Raw genomic sequence first — 23,324 nt, 5'->3', positions numbered from 1 at the left:
GTAAAGGGTCTGAATACTTATGTAAATGTAATATTTCAGTTTTTGATTTTGTAGTAAATTAGCAAATATTTCTGAAAACCTGTTTTTGCTTTGTTATTATGGGGTATTGTGTGTAGATTGATGAGGGGATATATATTTTTTTAAATACATTTTAGAATAAGGCTGTAACGTAACAAAATGTGGGAAAAGTCAAGGGGTCTGAATACTTTCCGAAGGCACTGTATCTTTACTTCTAACTGGTTTGGATCCTGATTTACTTCTAGCCAAAGGTTCGAGGCAGGGGCGACCAACCCTCCTCCGGGGGAGCTACTGGCTTTTGTTCCATCCCTGCTCTAACCCACCTGACTAATAAGCAGTGGTCCATCAGGACCTGAATCAGGTGGGTTAGAGCAGGGCTGGAACAAAAGCATGCCAGTAGTTCACCAGGAGGGAAATAAAAACCGTACAAAACTCTAAGTCTATCAGGCCCATCTCCAATCATATACAGTGGGGAAAAAAAGTATTTAGTCAGCCACCAATTGTGCATGTTCTCCCACTTAAAAAGATGAGAGAGGCCTGTAATTTGCATCATAGGTACAAGTCAACTATGACAGACAAATTGAGAAAAAGAAATCCAGAAAATCACATTGTAGGATTTTTTATGAATTTATTTGCAAATTATGGTGGAAAATAAGTATTTGGTCACCTACAAACAAGCAAGATTTCTGGCTCTCACAGACCTGTAACTTCTTCTTTAAGAGGCTCATCTGTCCTCCACTTGTTACCTGTATTAATGGCACCTGTTTGAACTTGTTATGAGTATAAAAGACACCTGTTCACAACCTCAAACAGTCACACTCCAAACTCCACTATGGCCAAGACCAAAGAGCTGTCAAAGGACACCAGAAACAAAATTGTAGACCTGCACCAGGCTGGGAAGACTGAATCTGCAATAGGTAAGCAGCTTGGTTTGAAGAAATCAACTGTGGGAGCAATTATTAGGAAATGGAAGACATACAAGACCACTGATAATCTCCCTCGATCTGGGGCTCCACGCAAGATCTCACCCCGTGGGGTCAAAATGATCACAAGAACGGTGAGCAAAAATCCCAGAACCACATGGGGGGACCTAGTGAATGACCTGCAGAGAGCTGGGACCAAAGTAACAAAGCCTACCATCAGTAACACACTACGCCGCCAGGGACTCAAATCCTGCAGTGCAAGACGTGTCCCCCTGCTTAAGCCAGTACATGTCCAGGCCCGTCTGGAAGTTTGCTAGAGTGCATTTGGATGATCCAGAAGAGGACTGGGAGAATGTCATATGAAACCAAAATATAACTTTTTGGTAAAAACTCAACTCGTCGTGTTTGGAGGACAAAGAATGCTGAGTTGCATCCAAAGAACACCATACCTACTGTGAAGCATGGGGGGTGGAAACATCATGCTTTGGGGCTGTTTTTCTGCAAAGGGACCAGGACGACTGATCCGTGTAAAGGAAAGAATGAATGGGGCCATGTATCGTGAGATTTTGAGTGAAAACCTCCTTCCGTCAGCAAGGGCATTGAAGATGAAACGTAGCTGGGTCTTTCAGCATGACAATGATCCCAAACACACCGCCCGGGCAACGAAGGAGTGGCTTCGTACGAAGCATTTCAAGGTCCTGGAGTGGCCTAGCCAGTCTCCAGATCTCAACCCCATAGAAAATCTTTGGAGGGAGTTGAAAGTCTGTGTTGCCCAGCGACAGCCCCAAAACATCACTGCTCTAGAGGAGATCTGCATGGAGGAATGGGCCAAAATACCAGCAACAGTGTGTGACAACTTTGTGAAGACTTACAGAAAACGTTTGACCTGTGTCATTGCCAACAAAGGGTATATAACAAAGTATTGAGAAACTTTTGTTATTGACCAAATACTTATTTTCCACCATAATTTGCAAATAAATTCATAAAAAATCCTACAATGTGATTTTCTGGATTTTTTTTCCTCATTTTGTCTGTCCAAGTTGACTTGTACCTATGATGAAAATTACAGGCCTCTCTCATCTTTTTAAGTGGGAGAACTTGCACAATTGGTGGCTGACTAAATACTTTTTTCCCCCACTGTATATATATATATATACAGTGAGGAGAACAAGTATTTGATACACTGCCGATTTTGCAGGTTTTCCTACTTACAAAGCATGTAGAGTTCTGTCATTTTTATCATAGGTACACATCAACTGTGAGAGACGGAATCTTAAAACAAAAATCCAGAAAATCACATTGTATGATTTTTAAGTAATTAATTTGCATTTTATTGCAGGACATAAGTATTTGATACATCAGAAAAGCAGAACTTAATATTTGGTACAGAAACCTTTGTTTGCAATTACAGAGATCATACGTTTCCTGTAGGTCTTGAACAGGTTTGCACACACTGCAGCAGGGATTTTGGCCCACTCCTCCATACAGACCTTCTCCAGATCCTTCAGGTTTCGGGGCTGTCGCTGGGCAATACGGACTTTCAGCTCCCTCCAAAGATTTTCTATTGGGTTCAGGTCTGGGGGACTGGCTAGGCCACTCCAGGACCTTGAGATGCTTCTTACGGAGCCACTCCTTAGTTGCCCTGGCTGTGTGTTTTGGGTCGTTGTCATGCTGGAAGACCCAGCCACGACCCATCTTCAATGCTCTTACTGAGGGAAGGAGGTTGTTGGCCAAGATCTCGCGATACATGGCCCCATCCATCCTCCCCTCAATACGGTGCAGTCGTCCTGTCCCCTTTGCAGAAAAGCATCCCCAAAGAATGATGTTTCCACCTCCATGCTTCACGGTTGGGATGGTGTTCTTGGGGTTGTACTCATCCTTCTTCTTCCTCCAAACACGGAGAGTGGAGTTTAGACCAAAAAGCTCTATTTTTGTCTCATCAGACCACATTACCTTCTCCCATTCCTCCTCTGGATCATCCAGATGGTCATTGGCAAACTTCAGACGGCCCTGGACATGCGCTGGCTTGAGCAGGGGGATCTTGCGTGCGCTGCAGGATTTTAATCCATGACGGCGTAGTGTGTTACTAATGGTTTTCTTTGAGACTGTGGTCCCAGCTCTCTTCAGGTCATTGACCAGGTCCTGCCTTGTAGTTCTGGGCTGATCCCTCACCTTCCTCATGATCATTGATGCCCCACGAGGTGAGATCTTGCACGGAGCCCCAGACCGAGGGTGATTGACCGTCATCTTGAACTTCTTCCATTTTCTAATAATTGCGCCAACAGTTGTTGCCTTCTCACCAAGCTGCTTGCCTATTGTCCTGTAGCCCATCCCAGCCTTGTGTAGGTCTACATTTTTATCCCTGATGTCCTTACACAGCTCTCTGGTCTTGGCCATTGTGGAGAGGTTGGAGTCTGTTTGATTGAGTGTGTGGACAGGTGTCTTTTATACAGGTAACGAGTTCAAACAAGTGCAGTTAATACAGGTAATGAGTGGAGAACAGGAGGGATTCTTAAATAAAAACTAATAGGTCTGTGAGAGCCAGAATTCTTACTGGTTGGTAGGTGATCAAATACTTATGTCATGCAATAAAATGCAAATTAATTACTTAAAAATCATACAATGTGATTTTCTGGATTCCGTCTCTCACAGTTGAAGTGTACCTATGATAAAAATTACAGACCTCTACATGCTTTGTAAGTAGGAAAACCTGCAAAATCGGCAGTGTATCAAATACTTGTTCTCCCCACTGCATATATATACAGTGGGGAAAATAAGTATTTGGTCACCTACAAACAAGCAACATTTCTGGCTCTCACAGACCTGTAACTTCTTCTTTAAGAGGCTCCTCTGTCCTCCACTCGTTACCTGTATTAATGGCACCTGTTTGAACTTGTTATCAGTATAAAAGACACCTGTCCACAACCACAACAGTCACACTCCAAACTCCACTATGGCCAAGACCAAAGAGCTGTCAAAGGACACCAGAAACAAAATTGTAGACCTGCACCAGGCTGGGAAGACTGAATCTGCAATAGATAAGCAGCTTGGTTTGAAGAAATCAACTGTGGGAGCAATTATTAGGAAATGGAAGACATACGAGACCACTGATAATCTCCCTCGATCTGGGGCTCCACGCAAGATCTCACCCCGTGGGGTCAAAATGATCACAAGAACGGTGAGCAAAAATCCCAGAACCACACGGGGGGACCTAGTGAATGACCTGCAGAGAGCTGGGACAAAAGTAACAAAGCCTACCATCCGTAACACACTACGCCGCCAGGGACTCAAATCCTGCAGTGCCAGACGTGTCCCCCTGCTTAAGCCAGTACATGTCCAGGCCCGTCTGAAGTTTGCTAGAGTGCATTTGGATGATCCAGAAGAGGATTGGGAGAATGTCATATGGTCAGATGAAACCAAAAAATAACTTTTTGGTAAAAACTCAACTCGTCGTGTTTGGAGGACAAAGAATGCTGAGTTGCATCCAAAGAACACCATACCTACTGTGAAGCATGGGGGTGGAAACATCATGCTTTGGGGCTGTTTTTCTGCAAAGGGACCAGGACGACTGATCCGTGTAAAGGAAAGAATGAATGGGGCCATGTATCGTGAGATTTTGAGTGAAAACCTCCTTCCATCAGCAAGGGCACTGAATATGAAACGTGGCTGGGTCTTTCAGCATGACAATGATCCCAAACACACCGCCCGGGCAACGAAGGAGTGGCTTCGTAAGAAGCATTTCAAGGTCCTGGAGTGGCCTAGCCAGTGTCCAGATCTCAACCCCATAGAAAATCTTTGGAGGGAGTTGAAAGTCTGTGTTGCCCAGCGACAGCCCCAAAACATCACTGCTCTAGAGGAGATCTGCATGGAGGAATGGGCCAAAATACCAGCAACAGTGTGTGAAAACCTTGTGAAGACTTACAGAAAACGTTTGACCTGTGTCATTGCCAACAAAGGGTATATGCGGCGCACAATTGGCCCAGCGTTGTCCAGGGTAGGGGAGGGTATGGCCGGCAGGGGATGTAGCTCAGTTGGTAGAGCATGGCGTTTGCAACGCCAGGGTTGTGGGTTCGATAAAATAATGTATGCGCTAACTGTAAGTCGCTCTGGATAAGAGCGTCTGCTAAATGACTAAAATGTAAATATAACAAAGTATTGAGAAACTTTTGTTATCGACCAAATACTTATTTTCCACCATAATTTGCAAATAAATTCATTAAAATCCTACAATGTGATTTTCTGGATAATTTTTTCTCATTTTGTCTGTCATAGTTGACGTGTACCTATGATGAAAATTACAGGCCTCTCTCATCTTTTTAAGTGGGAGAACTTGCACAATTGGTGGCTGACTAAATACTTTTTCCCCCCACTGTGTATATATATATATATATATACACACACACACTTTTTTTTGTTGAGTACCTAGTCCTAGACTGGTCCACTTCACTAGTTCTCCACTCTTTGCTGGAGTGGCTAAATTACCCTGGGAAACGTTCCCTTGGAGAGGCTTTTTAACAGAGCCCATGATAACATGTTCAACAACGCACACACACATACACTGGGGGAGGGGACCAGTTTGAGACACACACCAAGCCTATTGTCACTTGTGAAGCGTCACCTAGGCTAACCGACCCCTGACCTAGGCTAACCGACCCCTGACCTAGGCTAACCGACCCCTGACCTAGGCTAACCGACCCCTGACCTAGGCTAACCAACCCCTGACCTAGGCTAACCAACCCCTGACCTAGGCTAACCGACCCCTTAGGTGGCAGAACACACCCAGGTAGAATAGACAATCACACACCCGACACCATTCACACAATCACACACACGACACCATTCAAAGCTAGAGAAGAACAAGAACAAAGGATTTTCTGCTGTGGAGGAATCTAATCAGAGATACATTTGCTTCTATTTTTAGACATGGTTTCCAGGGTGTGTGTGATCCGACTGGGAATTGGGGGAGGTAGTGGACACACACACAGCCAATTGTGTGAAACACTGGGGATCACAGTGTGCTCCTTGTTAGAAGAGGGAGCATGTTTCTCAACATTCTAATAGTCAATATGTCCTGTAGTTGATGGATGGGACTGATTTCAAAATGACAACATTTTCAACAACAAAAATGTAACATATCCTGCCTTGCTTGGGTGTTTACTTCCAGACCTTATCTGCCCTACATAAAACACAGACCTTATCTGCCTACAAAAAACAGACGTTATCTGCCCTACATAAAAAAACAGACCTTATCTGCCCTACATAAAAAACAGACCTTATCTGCCCTACATAAAAAACAGACCTTATCTGCCCTACATAAAAAACAGACCTTATCTGCCCTACATAAAAAAAAACATACCTTATCTGCCCTACATAAAAAACAGACGTTATCTGCCCTACATAAAAAACATACCTTATCTGCCCTACATTAAAAAAAAACATACCTTATCTGCCCTACATAAAAAAACAGACCTTATCTGCCCTACATAAAAAACATACCTTATCTGCCCTACATAAAAAAAAACATACCTTATCTGCCCTACATAAAAAAAAACAGACCTTATCTGCCCTACATAAAAAAACAGACCTTATCTGCCCTACATAAAAAACATACCTTATCTGCCCTACATAAAAAAACAGACCTTATCTGCCCTACATAAAAAAACAGACCTTATCTGCCCTACAAAAAAAACATACCTTATCTGCCCTACATAAAAAAACAGACCTTATCACTAATGCCACTTAAATCCTGTGGCGAGCTCTACCCACTCACCAAATACTAAACAAATATTTTGCAGCACAGAATGCAAATAGCCTATAATACCCAGGATATAGTTAGTGCCTTCAGAAAGCATTCATACCCCTTGACTTATTCCACAATTTGTTGCGTTACAGCCCAAATTCCAAATTGATTAAAAAAAAAATTATACACACAATACCCCATAACGACAAATTGAAAACATGTTTTTAGATTTTTTTGCAAATATATTACAAATGAAATACAGAAATATCTAATTTACATAAGTACTCACACCCCTGAGTCAATACATGTTAGAATCACCTGGCAGCGATTCCAGCTGTGAGTCTTTCTGAGTAAGTCTAAGAGCTTTGCACACCTGGATTGTACAACATTCTTCAAGCTCTGTCAAGTTGGTTGTTGATCATTGCTAGACAGCCATTTTCAAGTCTTGCCATAGATTTTCAAGCCGATTTAATTTCAAACTGTAACTAGGCCACTCAGGAACATTCAATGTCATCTTGGTAAGCAACTCCAGTTTATATTTGGCCTTGTGTTTTAGGTTATTGTCATGCTGAAAGGTGAATTTGTCTCCCAGTGTCTGTTGAAAAGCAGACTGAACCAGGTTTTCCTCTAGGATTTTGCCTGTGCTTAGCTCTCTTCTGTTTATTTGTATCCTAAATGCCGATGACAAGCATACCCATAACATGCTGCAGCCACCACCGTGCTTGAACATATAAAGAGTGGTTCTCTGATGTGTTGCATTGGATTTGCCACAAACATAACGCTTTGTATTCAGGACATACAAGTTCATTTCTTTGCCAAATTTTTTGCTGTTTTACTTTAGTGCTTCATTGCAAACAGGATGCATGTTATGTACAGGCTTCCTTTTCACTCGGTCATTTAGGTTAGTCTTGTGGAGACTCAGTTCTCCTATCACAGCCATTCAACTCTGTAACAGTTTTAACGTCCCTATTGGCCTCATGGTGAAATCCCTAAGTGGTTTCCTTCCTCTCCGGCAACTGAGTTTGGAAGGACGCCTGTATCTTTGTAGTGACTTGGTGTATAGATACACCATCCAAAGTGTAATTAATAACTTCACCATGCTCAAAGGGATATTCAATATCTGCTTCATGTTTTTTTGTTATACCCATCTACCAATAGGTGCCCTTCTTTGCGAGGCATTGGAAAACCTCCCTGCTCTTTGTGGTTGAATCTGTGTAAATTCACTGCTCGACTGAGGGACCTTACATATAATTATATGTGTGGGGTACAGAGATGAGGTAGTCATTCAAAAATCATGTTAAACACTATTATTGCACAAAGTGTGAGTCCACGCAACTGATTATGTCACTTGTTAAGCACGTGTTTATTCGTTAACTTATTTAGGCTTGCCATAACAAAGGGGTTGAAAACTTGACTAAAGATATTTCAGCTTTTCATTTTTAATTAATTTGTAAACAATTCTATATAAACATAATTCCACTTTGACATTTTAGGGGTATTGTGTGTAGGCCAGAGACACAAAATCTAAATGTAATCCATTTTTTATTCAGGCTGTAAAACAACAACAAAATGTAGAAAAAGACAAGGGGTGTGAATACTTTCTGAAGGCCCTGTAGATCACTAAACTACTGGGATGAACAGCAGGATGTAGGCCTTTATATTTCCTGTAACACACTACTGATCATTCAGTTCCCACAAAGCCTGGCAAGTGGCAACACCGGACACCGGGGTTGTGGGTTTTGAATCCCACAAGCGCCACATAGTTTACTGTAAATTGCTTTGGATAAAAAGAGCCTGTTAAATGACCATATTACTATCATAAAACAATACGAAGGTTATAAAATGTGGCGAGAGCGCTAGATGTGGTCTATTGCTGGGCCATCCTGGAATGAGGACACACTAGTGCTCTGGGTGTAGATGGGGGGGGTGTTCACGTGAGGAACAAGTCCTCAGGCAATCTTCTCCTTACTGGATGGGCTCATTTATGTAGGCCTCCCCATCACTGCCTGTTTTAGCAATTTAGTCTAATCTGGGTTAGGGTTAGTTAATCTGGGACACAGAGATGCTCACACAAAAAGTTTCATTCTCACACACTCACAGACACACACAGAATCATACACACATGCTTGAGAACACGCACATGCTTGGGGGGAAATGCACAACCTAATTTCTCTTAACACATCTTCCTACACTGAACAAAAACATAAACGCAACATGTAAAGTGTTGGTCCCATGTTTCTTCATGAGCTGAAGAAAAAAAAAGATCCCAGAAATGTTCCAGATGCACAACAACCTTATTCCACAATCAACAGCCTGATCAACTCTACGTGAAGGAGATGTGTCGCGCTGAATGAGGCAAATGGTAGTCACACCAGATACTGACTGGTTTTCTGATCCACGCCCCTACATTTTTGTTAAAGGTATCTGTGACCAACAGATGCATATCTGTATTCCCAGTCATGTGAAATCCATAGATTAGGGCCTAATTAATTTATTTCAATTGACCGATTTCCTTATATGAACTGTAACTCAGTAAAAAATAATTGCATGTTGCGTTTATATTTTTGTTCAGTGTAAATTATACACAATTTCTGGAGGAAACACATTGTCGTAAAAAGTGAGACTGATTTTCATAAATGTTCTAATACAACTATTTTCAGTCACCTATTTTCGGTTATTCGTGCTTTATCAATCTATGCTTAAGGGAAGTTGTTAGCCTGTGGCTAATAGTAGAGAGGACGGCGAAGCAGCTTCCACTTGCGATAAATTGTTTCCTTATTTGAGCAGGGGTGGGTGGGTAAGTATTGCGTTGAAGACCAGAGTTTTTCTAGCTAGTGAAGACCTCTTAAAGCACTCCTTTATATCCTGCAGATCAATCCAGTTTCCATCAGTTAATACAGAGTCTTCACCTAAATGGAGTTGTGTTTATGACTATGGACGTGAAAGGATTATTCATAGGGAGAGCCTTGTGATCCTCAGGAAGCCTATGGTGAGTACATTAACTTAGTTATTCAATAGAACAGTCAATAAACCAACCAATAATTTTAGTGTGAAGCAGTATGTATGGTCAGGGGGGAAGGGAGAGTGAATTATTGGCTCTGTTACATGTAGGAGAGAGTTACAAGGGTGTCAGCCCTGTGGTCGGCCAAGCTTAGGGTTAGGGTTAGGTTTCAGCCCTGTGGTCGGCCAAGCTTAGGGTTAGGTCTCAGCCCTGTGGTCGGCCAAGCTTAGGGTTAGGTCTCAGCCCTGTGGTCGGCCAAGCTTAGGGTTAGGTCTCAGCCCTGTGGTCGGCCAAGCTTAGGGTTAGGTCTCAGCCCTGTGGTCGGCCAAGCTTAGGGTTAGGTCTCAGCCCTGTGGTCGGCCAAGCTTAGCAGAATTATCAGCTCTCGGCTTGGACAGAGCCAACAAAACGCTCAGGATTCTTCACATGCTTTAGCCATAAAAGGCGGAGGGAGGGAAGCCTCACCTCTTATTGTGGCGTATGCTAGATGTACACACACACACACACACACACACACACACACACACACTGGGGGAGGGGACCAGTTTGAGACACTCGCACACACCAAGCCTATTGTTAGAGTCACCTAGGCTAACCGACCCCTGACCTAGGCTAACCGACCCCTGACCTAGGCTAACCAACACCTGACCTAGGCTAACCGACCCCTGACCTAGGCTAACCAACACCTGACCTAGGCTAACCAACCCCTTAGGTGGCAGAACACACCCAGGTAGAATAGACAATCACACACACACGACACCATTCACACACACCCGACACCATTCACACAAATCACACACCCGACACCATTCACACAATCACACACCCGACACCATTCACACAATCACACACAAGACACCATTCAAAACTAGAAGAAGAACAAGAACAAAGGATTTTCTGCTGTGGAGGAATCTAATCAGAGATACATTTGCTTCTATTTTTAGACATGGTTTCCAGGGTGTGTGTGATCCGACTGGGAATTGGGGGAGGTAGTGGACACACACACAGCCAATTGTGTGAAACACTGGGGATCACAGTGTGCTCCTTGTTAGAAGAGGGAGCATGTTTCTCAACATTCTAATAGTCAATATGTCCTGTAGATGATGGATGGGACTGATTTCAAAATGATAACATTTTCAACAACAAAAATGTAACATCTCCTGCCTTGCTTGGGTGTTTACTTCCAGACCTTATCTGCCCTACATAAAACACAGACCTTATCTGCCCTACATTAAACACAGACCTTATCTGCCCTACATAAAACACAGACCTTATCTGCCCTACATAAAACACAGACCTTATCTGCCCTACATTAAACACAGACCTTATCTGCCCTACATAAAACACAGACCTTATCTGCCCTACATAAAACACAGACCTTATCTGCCCTACATAAAAACATACCTTATCTGCCCTACATAAAACACAGACCTTATCTGCCCTACATAAAAAACATACCTTATCTGCCCTACATAAAAACAGACCTTATCTGCCCTACATAAAAAACAGACCTTATCTGCCCTACATAAAAACAGACCTTATCTGCCCTACATAAAAACAGACCTTATCTGCCCTACATAAAAAACATACCTTATCTGCCCTACATAAAAACAGACCTTATCTGCCCTACATAAAAAACAGACCTTATCTGCCCTACATAAAAACAGACCTTATCTGCCCTACATAAAAACAGACCTTATCTGCCCTACATAAAAAACAGACCTTATCTGCCCTACATAAAACACATACCTTATCTGCCCTACATAAAAAACAGACCTTATCTGCCCTACATAAAAAACAGACCTTATCTGCCCTACATTAAACACAGACCTTATCTGCCCTACATAAAAACATACCTTATCTGCCCTACATAAAAAACAGACCTTATCTGCCCTACATAAAAAACAGACCTTATCTGCCCTAAATTTAAAAAACAGACCTCATCTGCCCTACATAAAACACAGACCTTATCTGCCCTACATAAAAACATACCTTATCTGCCCTACATAAAACACAGACCTTATCTGCCCTACATAAAAAACAGACCTTATCTGCCCTACATAAAAACAGACCTTATCTGCCCTACATAAAAAACAGACCTTATCTGCCCTACATAAAAACAGACCTTATCTGCCCTACATAAAAACAGACCTTATCTGCCCTACATAAAAAACATACCTTATCTGCCCTACATAAAAACAGACCTTATCTGCCCTACATAAAAACAGACCTTATCTGCCCTACATAAAAACAGACCTTATCTGCCCTACATAAAAAACAGACCTTATCTGCCCTACATAAAAAACAGACCTTATCTGCCCTACATTAAACACAGACCTTATCTGCCCTACATAAAAACATACCTTATCTGCCCTACATAAAAAACAGACCTTATCTGCCCTACATAAAAAACAGACCTTATCTGCCCTAAATTTAAAAAACAGACCTCATCTGCCCTACATCCAGTTGGTAGAGCATGGCGCTTGCAACGCCAGGGTTGTGGGTTCGATTCCCACGGGGGGCCAGTATGGAAAATGTTTAATGTAAATGTACATAAAAAACAGACCTTATCTGCCCTACATAAAAAAACAGCAGGAGACACTGCAGGTGTAACTCACCAGGCGAGGGGCAGAATAAAATATATGCCTACTACTTCTGCCAGTGGTAAATCAACCCCTAGGTCCTACCCAAGATGTTTCTCCTAGATCTGAAAGTCAGATGGATGTTATGATCATTTCACCACCTAGCCCTATGGTACACTGGTGGAGGCAAGGGGTCTGAGGCAAAGGGTGATTTTAGGCTTAGTGTAGCAGTCTCTGAGTTGGAGGACACAGGCCACTACAGGCAGTCCACACACACTTAACCCAGATCCTGAGTGTCACATACTTACATTTTAACTAATAAGAGCGCAAAGTGAGCTTAAAAACCTCTAACAAACACTAAATCACGTAGTTAAACGGGTGTGTTCTATACCACAGCACTATACTAAGTGTGACATAAATGACTCAATTCGTTGTGGGATCACTTACCGGCTGGGGCTGCTCTGCAATACAGCAGTTGAAGCACAACCAGAACTCGCTCATGACTTAGCAGTCTTAACGTGTTCCTGTGTCAAGGTGTCCACCAGAGTCTAGTATCCTCACTCCTAGGCTAGGATGATGCTCCAAAGCAGAGTCCCACGATGGGGGGGGTGGGGGGGTGGGGAGGGGGGTTTGGGGGTACCGTAGCCCAAGCCTGGGTGGGGGGAGCAGCCTGAGAGGAGGAGGCAGAGATCCAGAGAGCCTCTCAGGGCAGTGGGCTCCTGACCGGGTCAGTCACACCTGGGATAGAGAGGAGAGGTGAGAGGTGAGCTGACCGTTTGTACAGCCATCACATTAACACTGCTCAAAACACACATCAATGTGATCAAGTGTAGTCCCACACAAACACGCACACACATTGTTGCACATAAACACACGTTGTCGTGCATACACACACACACACACACACACACACACACACAGTCGCACGTGCAGTCGTGCACACACACACAAATGCTGGAAGGGAAGAGTATGCGTAAGGTTCTCCAAGCAGTCACTATCTGGGTTTGTGGGTTAGAGATACTCTGTTTTAATGAGAGAGGAGAGACAGGCCGCAGGCTCCTGTGTGTGTGTGTGTGTGTTTCTCTGCTCTGCTGTGGTGCTACTTTACTCACAACGAGCCCGGAGTACAGGCATGCTAATGAACAGAGTGTGGTGACCTACACAGACACAATAGAAATGTTTTGCTCGGCTACCTTCGGCTAGTGTCCAACACTACCTGAGGCCAAGATAATTCACATTAGCACATGGCCTTGTGCACCCACACAATAGCAAATATGTTTTCTTAAGGGAAAATAAATGTGCAATAGGCTGTGTCCAGACTGTCTGGGACTTTCACTTTCTCAGCAGTCATGTCAGTCGAGCTTAAGTTTGTCCATTGGTATGGTGAGACGTGAAAGTGTCCATTGGTATTCTGAGACGTGAAGATGTCCATTGGTATTCTGAGACGTGAAGGTAGGTCCATTGGTATTCTGAGACGTGAAGGTGTCCATTGGTATTCTAAGACGTGAAGGTGAGTCCATTGGTATTCTGAGACGTGAAGGTGAGTCCATTGGTATTCTGAGACGTGAAGGTGAGTCCATTGGTATGGTGAGACGTGAAGTTAAGTCCATTGGTATTCTGAGACGTGAAGGTGTCCATTGGTATGGTGAGACGTGAAGGTGAGTCCATTGGTATTCTGAGACGTGAAGGTGAGTCCATTGGTATTCTGAGACGTGAAGGTGTCCATTGGTATTCTAAGACGTGAAGGTGAGTCCATTGGTATTCTGAGACGTGAAGGTGAGTCCATTGGTATTCTGAGACGTGAAGGTGAGTCCATTGGTATGGTGAGACGTGAAGGTGAGTCCATTGGTATGGTGAGACGTGAAGGTGAGTCCATTGGTATTCTGAGACGTGAAGGTGTCCATTGGTATTCTCAGACGTGAAGGTGTCCATTGGTATGGTGAGACGTGAAGGTGTCCATTGGTATTCTGAGACGTGAAGGTGTCCATTGGTATTCTGAGACGTGAAAGTGAGTCCATTGGTATTCTGAGACGTGAAGGTGTCCATTGGTATGGTGAGACGTGAAGGTGAGTCCATTGCTATTCTGAGACGTGAAAGTGTCCATTGGTATGGTGAGACGTGAAGGCCCCCAAAAAATATGAAACATAAACAAATATTTATATCGAGGCGCACTTTGAAGATACTAGAACAGTCCACATTTACTTTTCCTCTGCTAACAAAACGAGTAATGAATAGAAAAATCTGACAACCCCAGAGTAGAATAGTTGATCTATTTACTGGCTTGTTGTTGTGTGTTCTACGCTAGAGAGGTATTCTTCTCATGGCACATTCAAGTTAAGAGTGCCATAGGGAGGGAAACCTGCATTCTGACAAACAGTCAATGAACAACAATTCTTGCAGTCGTGAAAACAGCAGTTTTAATGGCTATTGTTAAAATGAGGGGAATCCCAGCTCTCCATTCCTACTTTATTTATTTATTTATTTATCAACTCCTAAATATGCGCGAACTGCGCCATTTTAAACCCTGGGTTTTTAGCAGCATGGTTAAGCACGTTACCACTCTGCAATCCGCAGTGAGTGTATAGGGGAGAGTGAGGCTAAATGTAACATGGGTCAAATGTAGGGTAACTTGGGGTACATTTTTGAGAAGTGACTTAAATTATGGAGACAGATGACAAGAGTAGTGTTAGGGGGGGAAGTGGTTTCTTACCCCGGTGGAGGGTAACACTAACAGGTTATATTCACTAACACTACATTATATTCACTGTGTTTATGAACGTTTTTTTGGGACATCAAATTCATAAATAGAATGCTAACTAGTTAAAAGATTACATTTGGGATCTAGCTAATGATTAGCCCAATAGGGTAAATGCAGATGGGCAACCTCATGCTTCAGCCTATGTATTTATAGACACTATGCTGCATCAGTTGGACTACAGGTGATAATGCTTATTGCGAATAGCATACCTGATAATATGGGCCATGCATAGGCTATATGCATGATCCAATATGTTAAAATAATTTTTTACAAATCATTTTACCAACATGTTATTGGGCTCATTTCTGGAGGTGGAAATTTGTATTTTAGATGATCTCAGAAACATATTATTTTCATTGACTTTGGAGTAGAATGTCCTTTTAAAAAAGTCACCAGAACTGAGCTTCTTAGTCCTTCTACATAAACATCTGGGGGGATCCTGGACCCCCAAAACAAGGGGAGACTCTAGTCTAGGGCAATTCCATGCTAACAGAATTACGCTTTGACTCCGTTTTTTTTACTTTAAAATGTATGCCAAACAAAAACAATTGACTTCAAAGTTTAACATAAACTCTATGCACAAGGATTACTTTTAACCATTTCCACTGAACATTTTACAAAAGCACATTTTGTGGAAGAACTGTGCAGATGCACATTTTGGTAACGGAATTACGGTAAAATCTCCCTCAGGTTTTTATGTGACCACGTTTTCAAAAACCTCTTACTTATCTGCTCCGAATTAAGATTCAAAGATGTCTGCAGAAGGAATGGGGTGCTAGCTGTGACATGACACCTTGAGTTTGAAAAAATCTATTTTGGTTATTGAACTACAGTAAGTGAAGTGGATTTACACCAAGTAACGGAATTACGGTAACAGAATGACATAGGGATGTAACGATTTACCGATACACATTAGTCCCAAATTCAAATGTTTAAAGATGCACTACGAAGAAATAGCGCCACCATTTCCTGGTTGCTAAAATTCTAATAGTTAGCCTAATTTCAGTTTATGTAACAAAACAAGAACTTATGGTGCAGAGAATCATTGTACCATCAAAACCGCTGTGAAATATATTTTCCATAACCAAAAATATTGTATTTTCAGCTGTTTGAAGCTGGTGTACAAAACCGAAAATAAAAGACGCAAAAATTTAACTTAAGAGCGGAAAGCATAGAATTAGTGCATATAGAACATATCTACTTCTTCTTAGACTTGCTATCAATGAGAATGACAGATCTATAACTCACATTTCTATGCGAATTTGGTCGGGTCGCCCCAAAAGTTACATATTGCAGCTTTAAGATACGACTGCATTTGTCCACGGACCCCAAACCAGTCCAAATGTAGCCTGCAATTGTCAGAAAATGTATTCAAAGGTTACGAATCGCCGATTCACTAAAATGTTTTGCTCATATTACTTTCTTTCTACCCTTCCCGAAAATACCTAATATTTTGTGACAACTGGTACGTCCTCTCTTTCAGTGTTGAACTGAGCATGTAACTGTGTTGACAGTCATTGATCTACAAGCCGAACAACCCTAGTGAATATCAGTAGCCTAGTCAAACTGCGCACTGTGCCCAGCTTCGCTTTCGCGCACTGTGCCCAGCTTCGTGCTGACCAACGCGAGGTAGGCGGCCTGTTTTTTCCACTGTTCAGAGAAATTAGTAACTGAAGTCGCTTGCATTATTTGCCATGAAGTAGTGTGAAAGTACCAGGTTTTGACCACTAGATGCCGCTGTTCCTGCTATACCGCCACACACTCATCCATTTTGCTGGTCTCTTGTCGTTATTATTAACAGATCACAACATTTCCTTTGAAAATATTGTTGATATTAGTTGGCAGGGGTCTTTACATCCACATTAGTGTGTGTTGATGTATCTCTGATACATTTTAAGACTTTTTCTGGTAGATGTTTTCAAAGACCCCTTTTCCATCAGTTTATCCATACTTATGCAAAAATTGTTGGAAAATGTATCTATGCCTTCATTTCTCAAAAAATACAGCCTCAGCTTTCATTTGTCATCCAATTTGATATGCTCCTATGAATTTCACGTTGGTGCTCATGGGTCCTTTTCGATGGAAATACTCTCTAAGCAAAACCTCAGTGCATTTCATTGCATTACCTCATGTTCCGACACTAAAGCAAGTCAATAAACCATCTTTCTAACATTACCTCCAGAAGTACAACCACAATATACCTGTGGTAAGGTCTACAAATGAAAAAAACAAGCTATCCCTTGTGCTTTTCCACTCAGTAGCTTGTTTTGCAAATGGAGTTGTGGGTTTGTTTCCCACGGGGGACCAGTATGAAAAAAAAAAATTATGCACTCACTAACTAAGTCGCTCTGGATAAGAGCGTCTGCTAAATGACTAAAATGTAAAATGTATAGCTCCAGTAGAGCTTTGTGTCGATCGGTTCCTTCACAATGTAGGCTAATATATGAGTGTTCTGTGAATAATTGTTCCTGTGATTAAAGATTTGTGTAAACAAAATGGCAGGTATGTGAAGCTGCATGCACTAAGGAATATCATCAGGATTGGGGCTCACGCTCGCTCCCTCAGGCATGGGAAACGAGCGAGCACTTCCCAAAACCAATTAGCGACTGAAAGCAGAGCCGTAGGAAATGTCTGCCAGCAGAGGAGGATAATTCAAGTCTCTCTCTCGCTCTGCAGTAGCCTACAAAAAAAGTGAGCGATGTTCACAACAAGCTTTTTCGCAGGATTTTTTGCAAACAGCCATGAGTTAAATTAACTTAGTGCAGTGACTACTGTTACCCAGTCTTGTCCTATGCTTCGGCTACTCATCACATTAAGAATAGGATTTTGTAGTCTGCATAGATGCATGCAATATTATAAAAGGTGTTCGTCAGCACCCTCTACTCAAAACAACTTCCCACAGCTATGTCTTGTGTGCAACCACCTAATCTAGGTCTACAAAAAGGGGAGACACAAATTGTACAATATGACGTCTAACCTGGAGGAGGAAATGATTGTTCAAAGCAAGTTTCAAGTGGCACTGACAGACCCAATGATAAAGAGTGAATATGCACACTCACCAGGGACATGGCCAATGGTCTCCGCTGGTGCCAATAAGACAGGCTACTATTCGCTCAAGTTGAGAATTTTCATAACTAAAAAACAGATTTTGCTTTCCAAACTATGTTTTCCCGCGATTGTAATTAGAAATATTGCGATATGCCTGGGCCTATTTTAATTGCGACACTGATAGTCGCAACTCAACAATCATCCATTTCAGGGCAACATTGACGGGGGTGGGGGCCACAAAAAAACAGGACTCATCATGCGGGACTGCAGTGGCTCGTGGGTCTGTGTACACACATCCACCCCCCACTTGCCCCATTGCGAGCAAAACATTTTAGCAGCCCCCCACCCCTTGTGACAGTGAAGGGAAAACATTTAAGTTTTAAAGTGAATTTCCTGCAATTCTACACATTTTGCCATGGGGCGGGGCAGAGAGAAAAATGTGCAGTTTTAGAGCTAATTTCTGCGGGCCGCCAGTTGCCCATTCCTGATCTATTTGGTATTTGCCTTCCAACTGTAAGCTATGCGCTTGTGATTTAAAACAAGCCACAGCTTTTTTTGGGGGGGGTGAAAGATCTGGGGCCAAACCATGCTTGCTGGTGTACTAGCCTATTTTGAATGATTTTATTTATTACTGTAAAGACAAGAGTAATTATATCATTTTGCCGATTTAATTCAATTTACTTGGAATTAAATTGCCTATTGGACGCACCGCCCTGCCTCTCCCCGCTTGTGGTGCATATCAAGTGATCTTCTCGCGACAGTCTTCCACTTCTATTTCCTATGAGTTTAATCGTTCTAAACTTGGTGAAAAGGGAACGATATCAACACGAGGAACATGGCATTCTCTCAGCCTCGGCTTGCAGGCCTGCTCCTGCACACGTCAAACACAACACGTTGGCGTACTAGTCTAGCAAGCAACACAGTGTTGGATCGAGGTGAGCGCTTTTCGTTCGCGATGTCCATTTGTGCTCAGTTTTAAAATTAGGCACAATCTTGTGTTTACTAATTTAACCCCTTATTTTCTCTCTCTCTCTCTGTCACACACACGTTATGCGGTAGGCTTACAAAGAAATCTACGCTCTGTTCATAAAGGTCTATTTTGTTTTGCAAACAGTCACAAGTTAAATTAACTTAGGCTGCAGTGACAACTGTCCAGAATCTTGGCTACTCATCTCATTAGGAATTGTATTTTATTTTACCTGCAAATACTTTATTATAAAAAGGTGTTTTTTTTCAAACCCACAGTAAGACACTGCAGCAAGAGGGTTTTGAAACACCACCTCAGAAGTCTGTCATCACAGTTTAGTCAAGGAGACAGAGGCACCTGTAGTAATATCACTTTCTGACTTAACTCACACACACATCACTGCATAAACTGTCATGGGGAAAATGTTTCTCCTTGTTAAAGCCAGTACTTGATACTAAGTCACAGGAGATAGATTTGGGTGACTGAAAAAAAAAAAAAATGCATTCACTTTTTTTTAACAGTGAATGTGAAGAGAAAAAAAGATTTACAAAGCCAACAAAAACACCCTCCGCTCACACAGAGGGGTTAATTCATGGAGTGAGATCGAACCGGAGGATGAGGAAGAATGAAACATCCTGCTCGTGGGCCAGAGTTGAAAGCACGAGAGCAGAATTGCTGCCAGTGCCCCATCTTCAAGTGCTAAAATGAAAAGGCTGTATTTCCATCTCCTTTGATTCCTCCAGCGGATGCTGTGCTGGCCCATCTGCTGGCTGGTCTCTCTGTCGCTCCCTTGCCTTCATCTATTCTGGGTCCTTTGGAGTTTCAGTCAGTTTCCGATGAGATACTACACAAGCAGTGTTTGAATCATGATAAGGCAAGATTTGACCAACTTTTTTGGTTGTTCCAACTAACCTATTGCAAAGTCAGAATGGAAGCGCATTCCATCCACTAGCATGAATCCGAACCCTAGGTCTACTTGTAATTATGCACCTGATGACATCAAGTCTTGAAGATGGGGAAGGGGGGTGAGAAGGTAGGCCTACAACTTTCAGCATTCAGCGAAAATCCTCATACCACTCCACCTCATGAAATGCAGGAGAATGCACTGATTGTCCCTGGGGCAGTAACTGAGGAGATGGATAATTAAATGGCAAACCTGACTTTCTCAGACGTTACTGCAGGGTCAGAGGGAAGGCATTCCAATTCCTCCACTTTTCAGCTACCCCAGGGAAGAAGTCCCATTTTCCTTTGACTGGACGGGATGATGGATGAGCCAGGTCCACACACACACACACACACACACACACACCTCCCTTAGTGGTGATCCATTAAGGGAACCAGGGCCAGTGAAAGGAAGATTATCCACGCCAGAGAGAGAGCCTGCTGCATTGTGTGGTGCTCCACAGAGAAACCCACAGGCACACAAACACACAAAACAATCCTCTACAGGAGGTAGAGGAGAGAAGGAATGAGGAAATAGAAACAACACAGTGCATGATGGGTATGGCCCAAGGCCTGGTCTGTATCTTACAGTGGCATCGGAGAATCCTTCTGAAAGTACCGGTGCCCATAAAGTGCATTGGAAGACAAGACTGTAGAAGAGACTTGCACTGATCTGTTGTGTGTTGCTGGCTAACTAAAGTCTGGCCAAAGAGATCCAACCCACAGACTATTTTCTCTACTCAAATTAAATAAAAATCAGCCTAATCGAACTAAAAAACACGACCACAAAAAGAAGCACTCACCCACCTCGACCATCCAGTCCCAGGGACAAACACAGAAAGCATGCCCGGGTAAAGTGTCTGTCTGAGTGGACAGTCAGAGACCTAGTTTCACCCCTTCTCCTCCAGTTTGGGAGGGAGGTGCACTGTCACAATGCGACAGTATGGGGACATCAACACAGAGGCTGAGGAGGAGGGGGTGGGGGGTCTCCTCACCATAGACCTTTGTCCCATAATCAGTCACGGATCAGTGGGTCTGTGGTATTATTCACCAACACCTCCCTCCTTCCTTCCCTCGCTATCTCTCGCTCTCACACACAGACTGTGTCCACTCGGTACGGAGGCCTGATGACCAATGATTGTTGACAGGACTGGATGGCTGAAAGTGATATGGTGGACACCTATGGAATCCTTAGAGATCAATGGAATTCAAGGAGAGGGGACAAGGAGAGGGAGTTATTCAAGCTTGTTGGGTCACCAAAGCCATACAGCAGGTTGCTGATGCATACAATGCCCACTGGGCACAACCACTACCCCCACCCGTTCTCGTCACAAGAACCTCTCCGCGCACTGATGACACAAGACGAAGGTTTTGTCACATGGGAGCTTTTACGTAAGCCCAGTGACTCTCCTTCTACAGAACCGTTCCCCGATCAGACGTGTTTTTACGTAACTCTTTCAGGGAGGAGAAAGAACACACGAAATCCCGTGGTCAGATTCAATTTGGGCAACTGTCTTTCAGAATTAAATAAATATCAGAACGAGCACTAATCCTTTTCAAAGCGCCACGTAAGAGCATTAAACTCCATTTTGCATTGCATGAGTCCAAGCCAGTGTTGGGATTGACCCTTTGATTGCCAGCTCACATCAACAGGGTTGATCAGGAACCAACATGGATGAATACCAGTAAAAAAAAAAAATCATAAAGTGGAGAAATGTCACACTATGGATACAGCAATGAAGTGTCTTACTTCAGAATTGCAAACATATAAATCTAGTCCTTATTTTAGGAAAGGACCCCGTTGATTCACTGCATCTCTTCGCCAAAGTACTAAGCGGGACAATAGTTGGCCTTGTTTTGAGGCCGGCCCTCAATTCTTCTGTCCCGGGCTTTGTTGCCACGGCAGCAGCTGCTGAGCTGTATCTCACTAGGAAGCAGAGAGGAAGGGGTTAGTGGGACACCAGGCCCAACAGAGAGGATGGGGTTAGTGGTAGGGTTGAATATTTTCCTGGTATTTTACAAATGTTCCATCCCGAGAATAAATCACTTTTCTCCCGGGTAACCTGTCATTCAAAAGCATTATAAAGCATAGAAATATATGTCTGGATTTGATTAGAGCTTTGATCAGCATGAAAATTCCAGCCTGATGCTACCTGAGCCATATATGAAATATATTTTATGAGCCCTACATTAACATTTTTTTTCTCCCTTTTTTTTTTTTTTGTCATTTAGCAGACGCTCTTATCCAGAGCGACTTACAGGAGCAATTAGGGTTAAGTGGCTTGCTCAAGGGCACATCGACAGATTTTTCACCTAGTCGGCTCGGGGATTAGAACCAGCGACCTTTCGGTTACTGGCACAATGCTCTTAAGCACTAAGCTACCTGCCGCCCCCATTTAATGAGCCTAAGCACAAAAAAGCCCAAATGATTGTGCCGTTATCCAATTCATATATTTATGATATAGGCTACTGCACATTACCTACGACAGAAAAACATAAAAGCCCATAGATGTAGCTAGCTATATAAAAAGCCCATAGATGTAGCTAGCTATATAAAAGCCCATAGATGTAGCTAGCTATATAAAAAGCCCATAGATGTAGCTAGCTATATAAAAAGCCCATAGATGTAGCTAGCTATATAAAAGCCCATAGATGTAGCTAGCTATATAAAAGCCCATAGATGTAGCTAGCTATATAAAAGCCCATAGATGTAGCTAGCTATATGACCTCTTGGGTAAATCAAACTAGCTCCAGTAGGCTAATCTTTTTGAGTGTGAACTGTATTACTGGACTGGAATTACGCACATTGTTCAAACCATGATAAAGCAGAAGAGAACATGCGATTCTGGTGCAGCACGAGGCCTACAAAGTTAAAAGTATAGGCTAGCGAATTAGATTTTAATTTTGAAATATAATAGGGCCTATTTGTATAATTAGTAGGCTGACGCATATTTACCTTCCATAATATTTCCCCTAATGTTATTATCCTACCTCCTCTCTCTCTCTCTAGTGTTGCTTCATTCCTTCCTCGCTTTCAACAGTTAAATGAAATAAGTTTAGTTGTCCTTATCTTCATCATTCTAATGACATGCTCGAATAATATAGGACTAGAATAAGATTGAAGACTGAATGGTTATGGGTCTGAATAAATAACTGCTATAGCGCGTTCACTCTTCTATCAAACTACCCGTGAGTTCTATTGGCTGCTGTATTTAACATTCAGCAAACAAGAGCTTGCGTCCCTCTTCGAATAGTCTATTGGTATAAGAAATGCTACAAAATAATACATGTCCAGCGAGCTATTCTAGTCTAGCTTTTCCTGCATGAGACCTGCAGAGCACGGGT

General features: G+C 42.7%; 1 protein-coding gene across 1 annotated transcript in view; it reads right to left on the bottom strand.

Annotated features, from left to right (window-relative positions):
* The window catches only part of cdc42se2 (CDC42 small effector 2), a 96,747-nt gene that overhangs the window by 29,320 nt on the left and 44,103 nt on the right, over positions 1-23,324 (bottom strand). Inside the window, exon 2 of the mRNA XM_041897344.2 lies at positions 12,712-13,002. Within this exon, the coding sequence (XP_041753278.1) occupies positions 12,712-12,765 (54 nt within the window). The 5' untranslated portion in view covers positions 12,766-13,002. The remainder of the gene's footprint in view (positions 1-12,711; positions 13,003-23,324) is intronic.

Source organism: Coregonus clupeaformis, chromosome 15 (genome assembly GCF_020615455.1).
Source record: "Coregonus clupeaformis isolate EN_2021a chromosome 15, ASM2061545v1, whole genome shotgun sequence".
NCBI lineage: Eukaryota > Metazoa > Chordata > Actinopteri > Salmoniformes > Salmonidae > Coregonus > Coregonus clupeaformis.
This window is presented reverse-complemented; position numbering and strand designations above follow the sequence as displayed.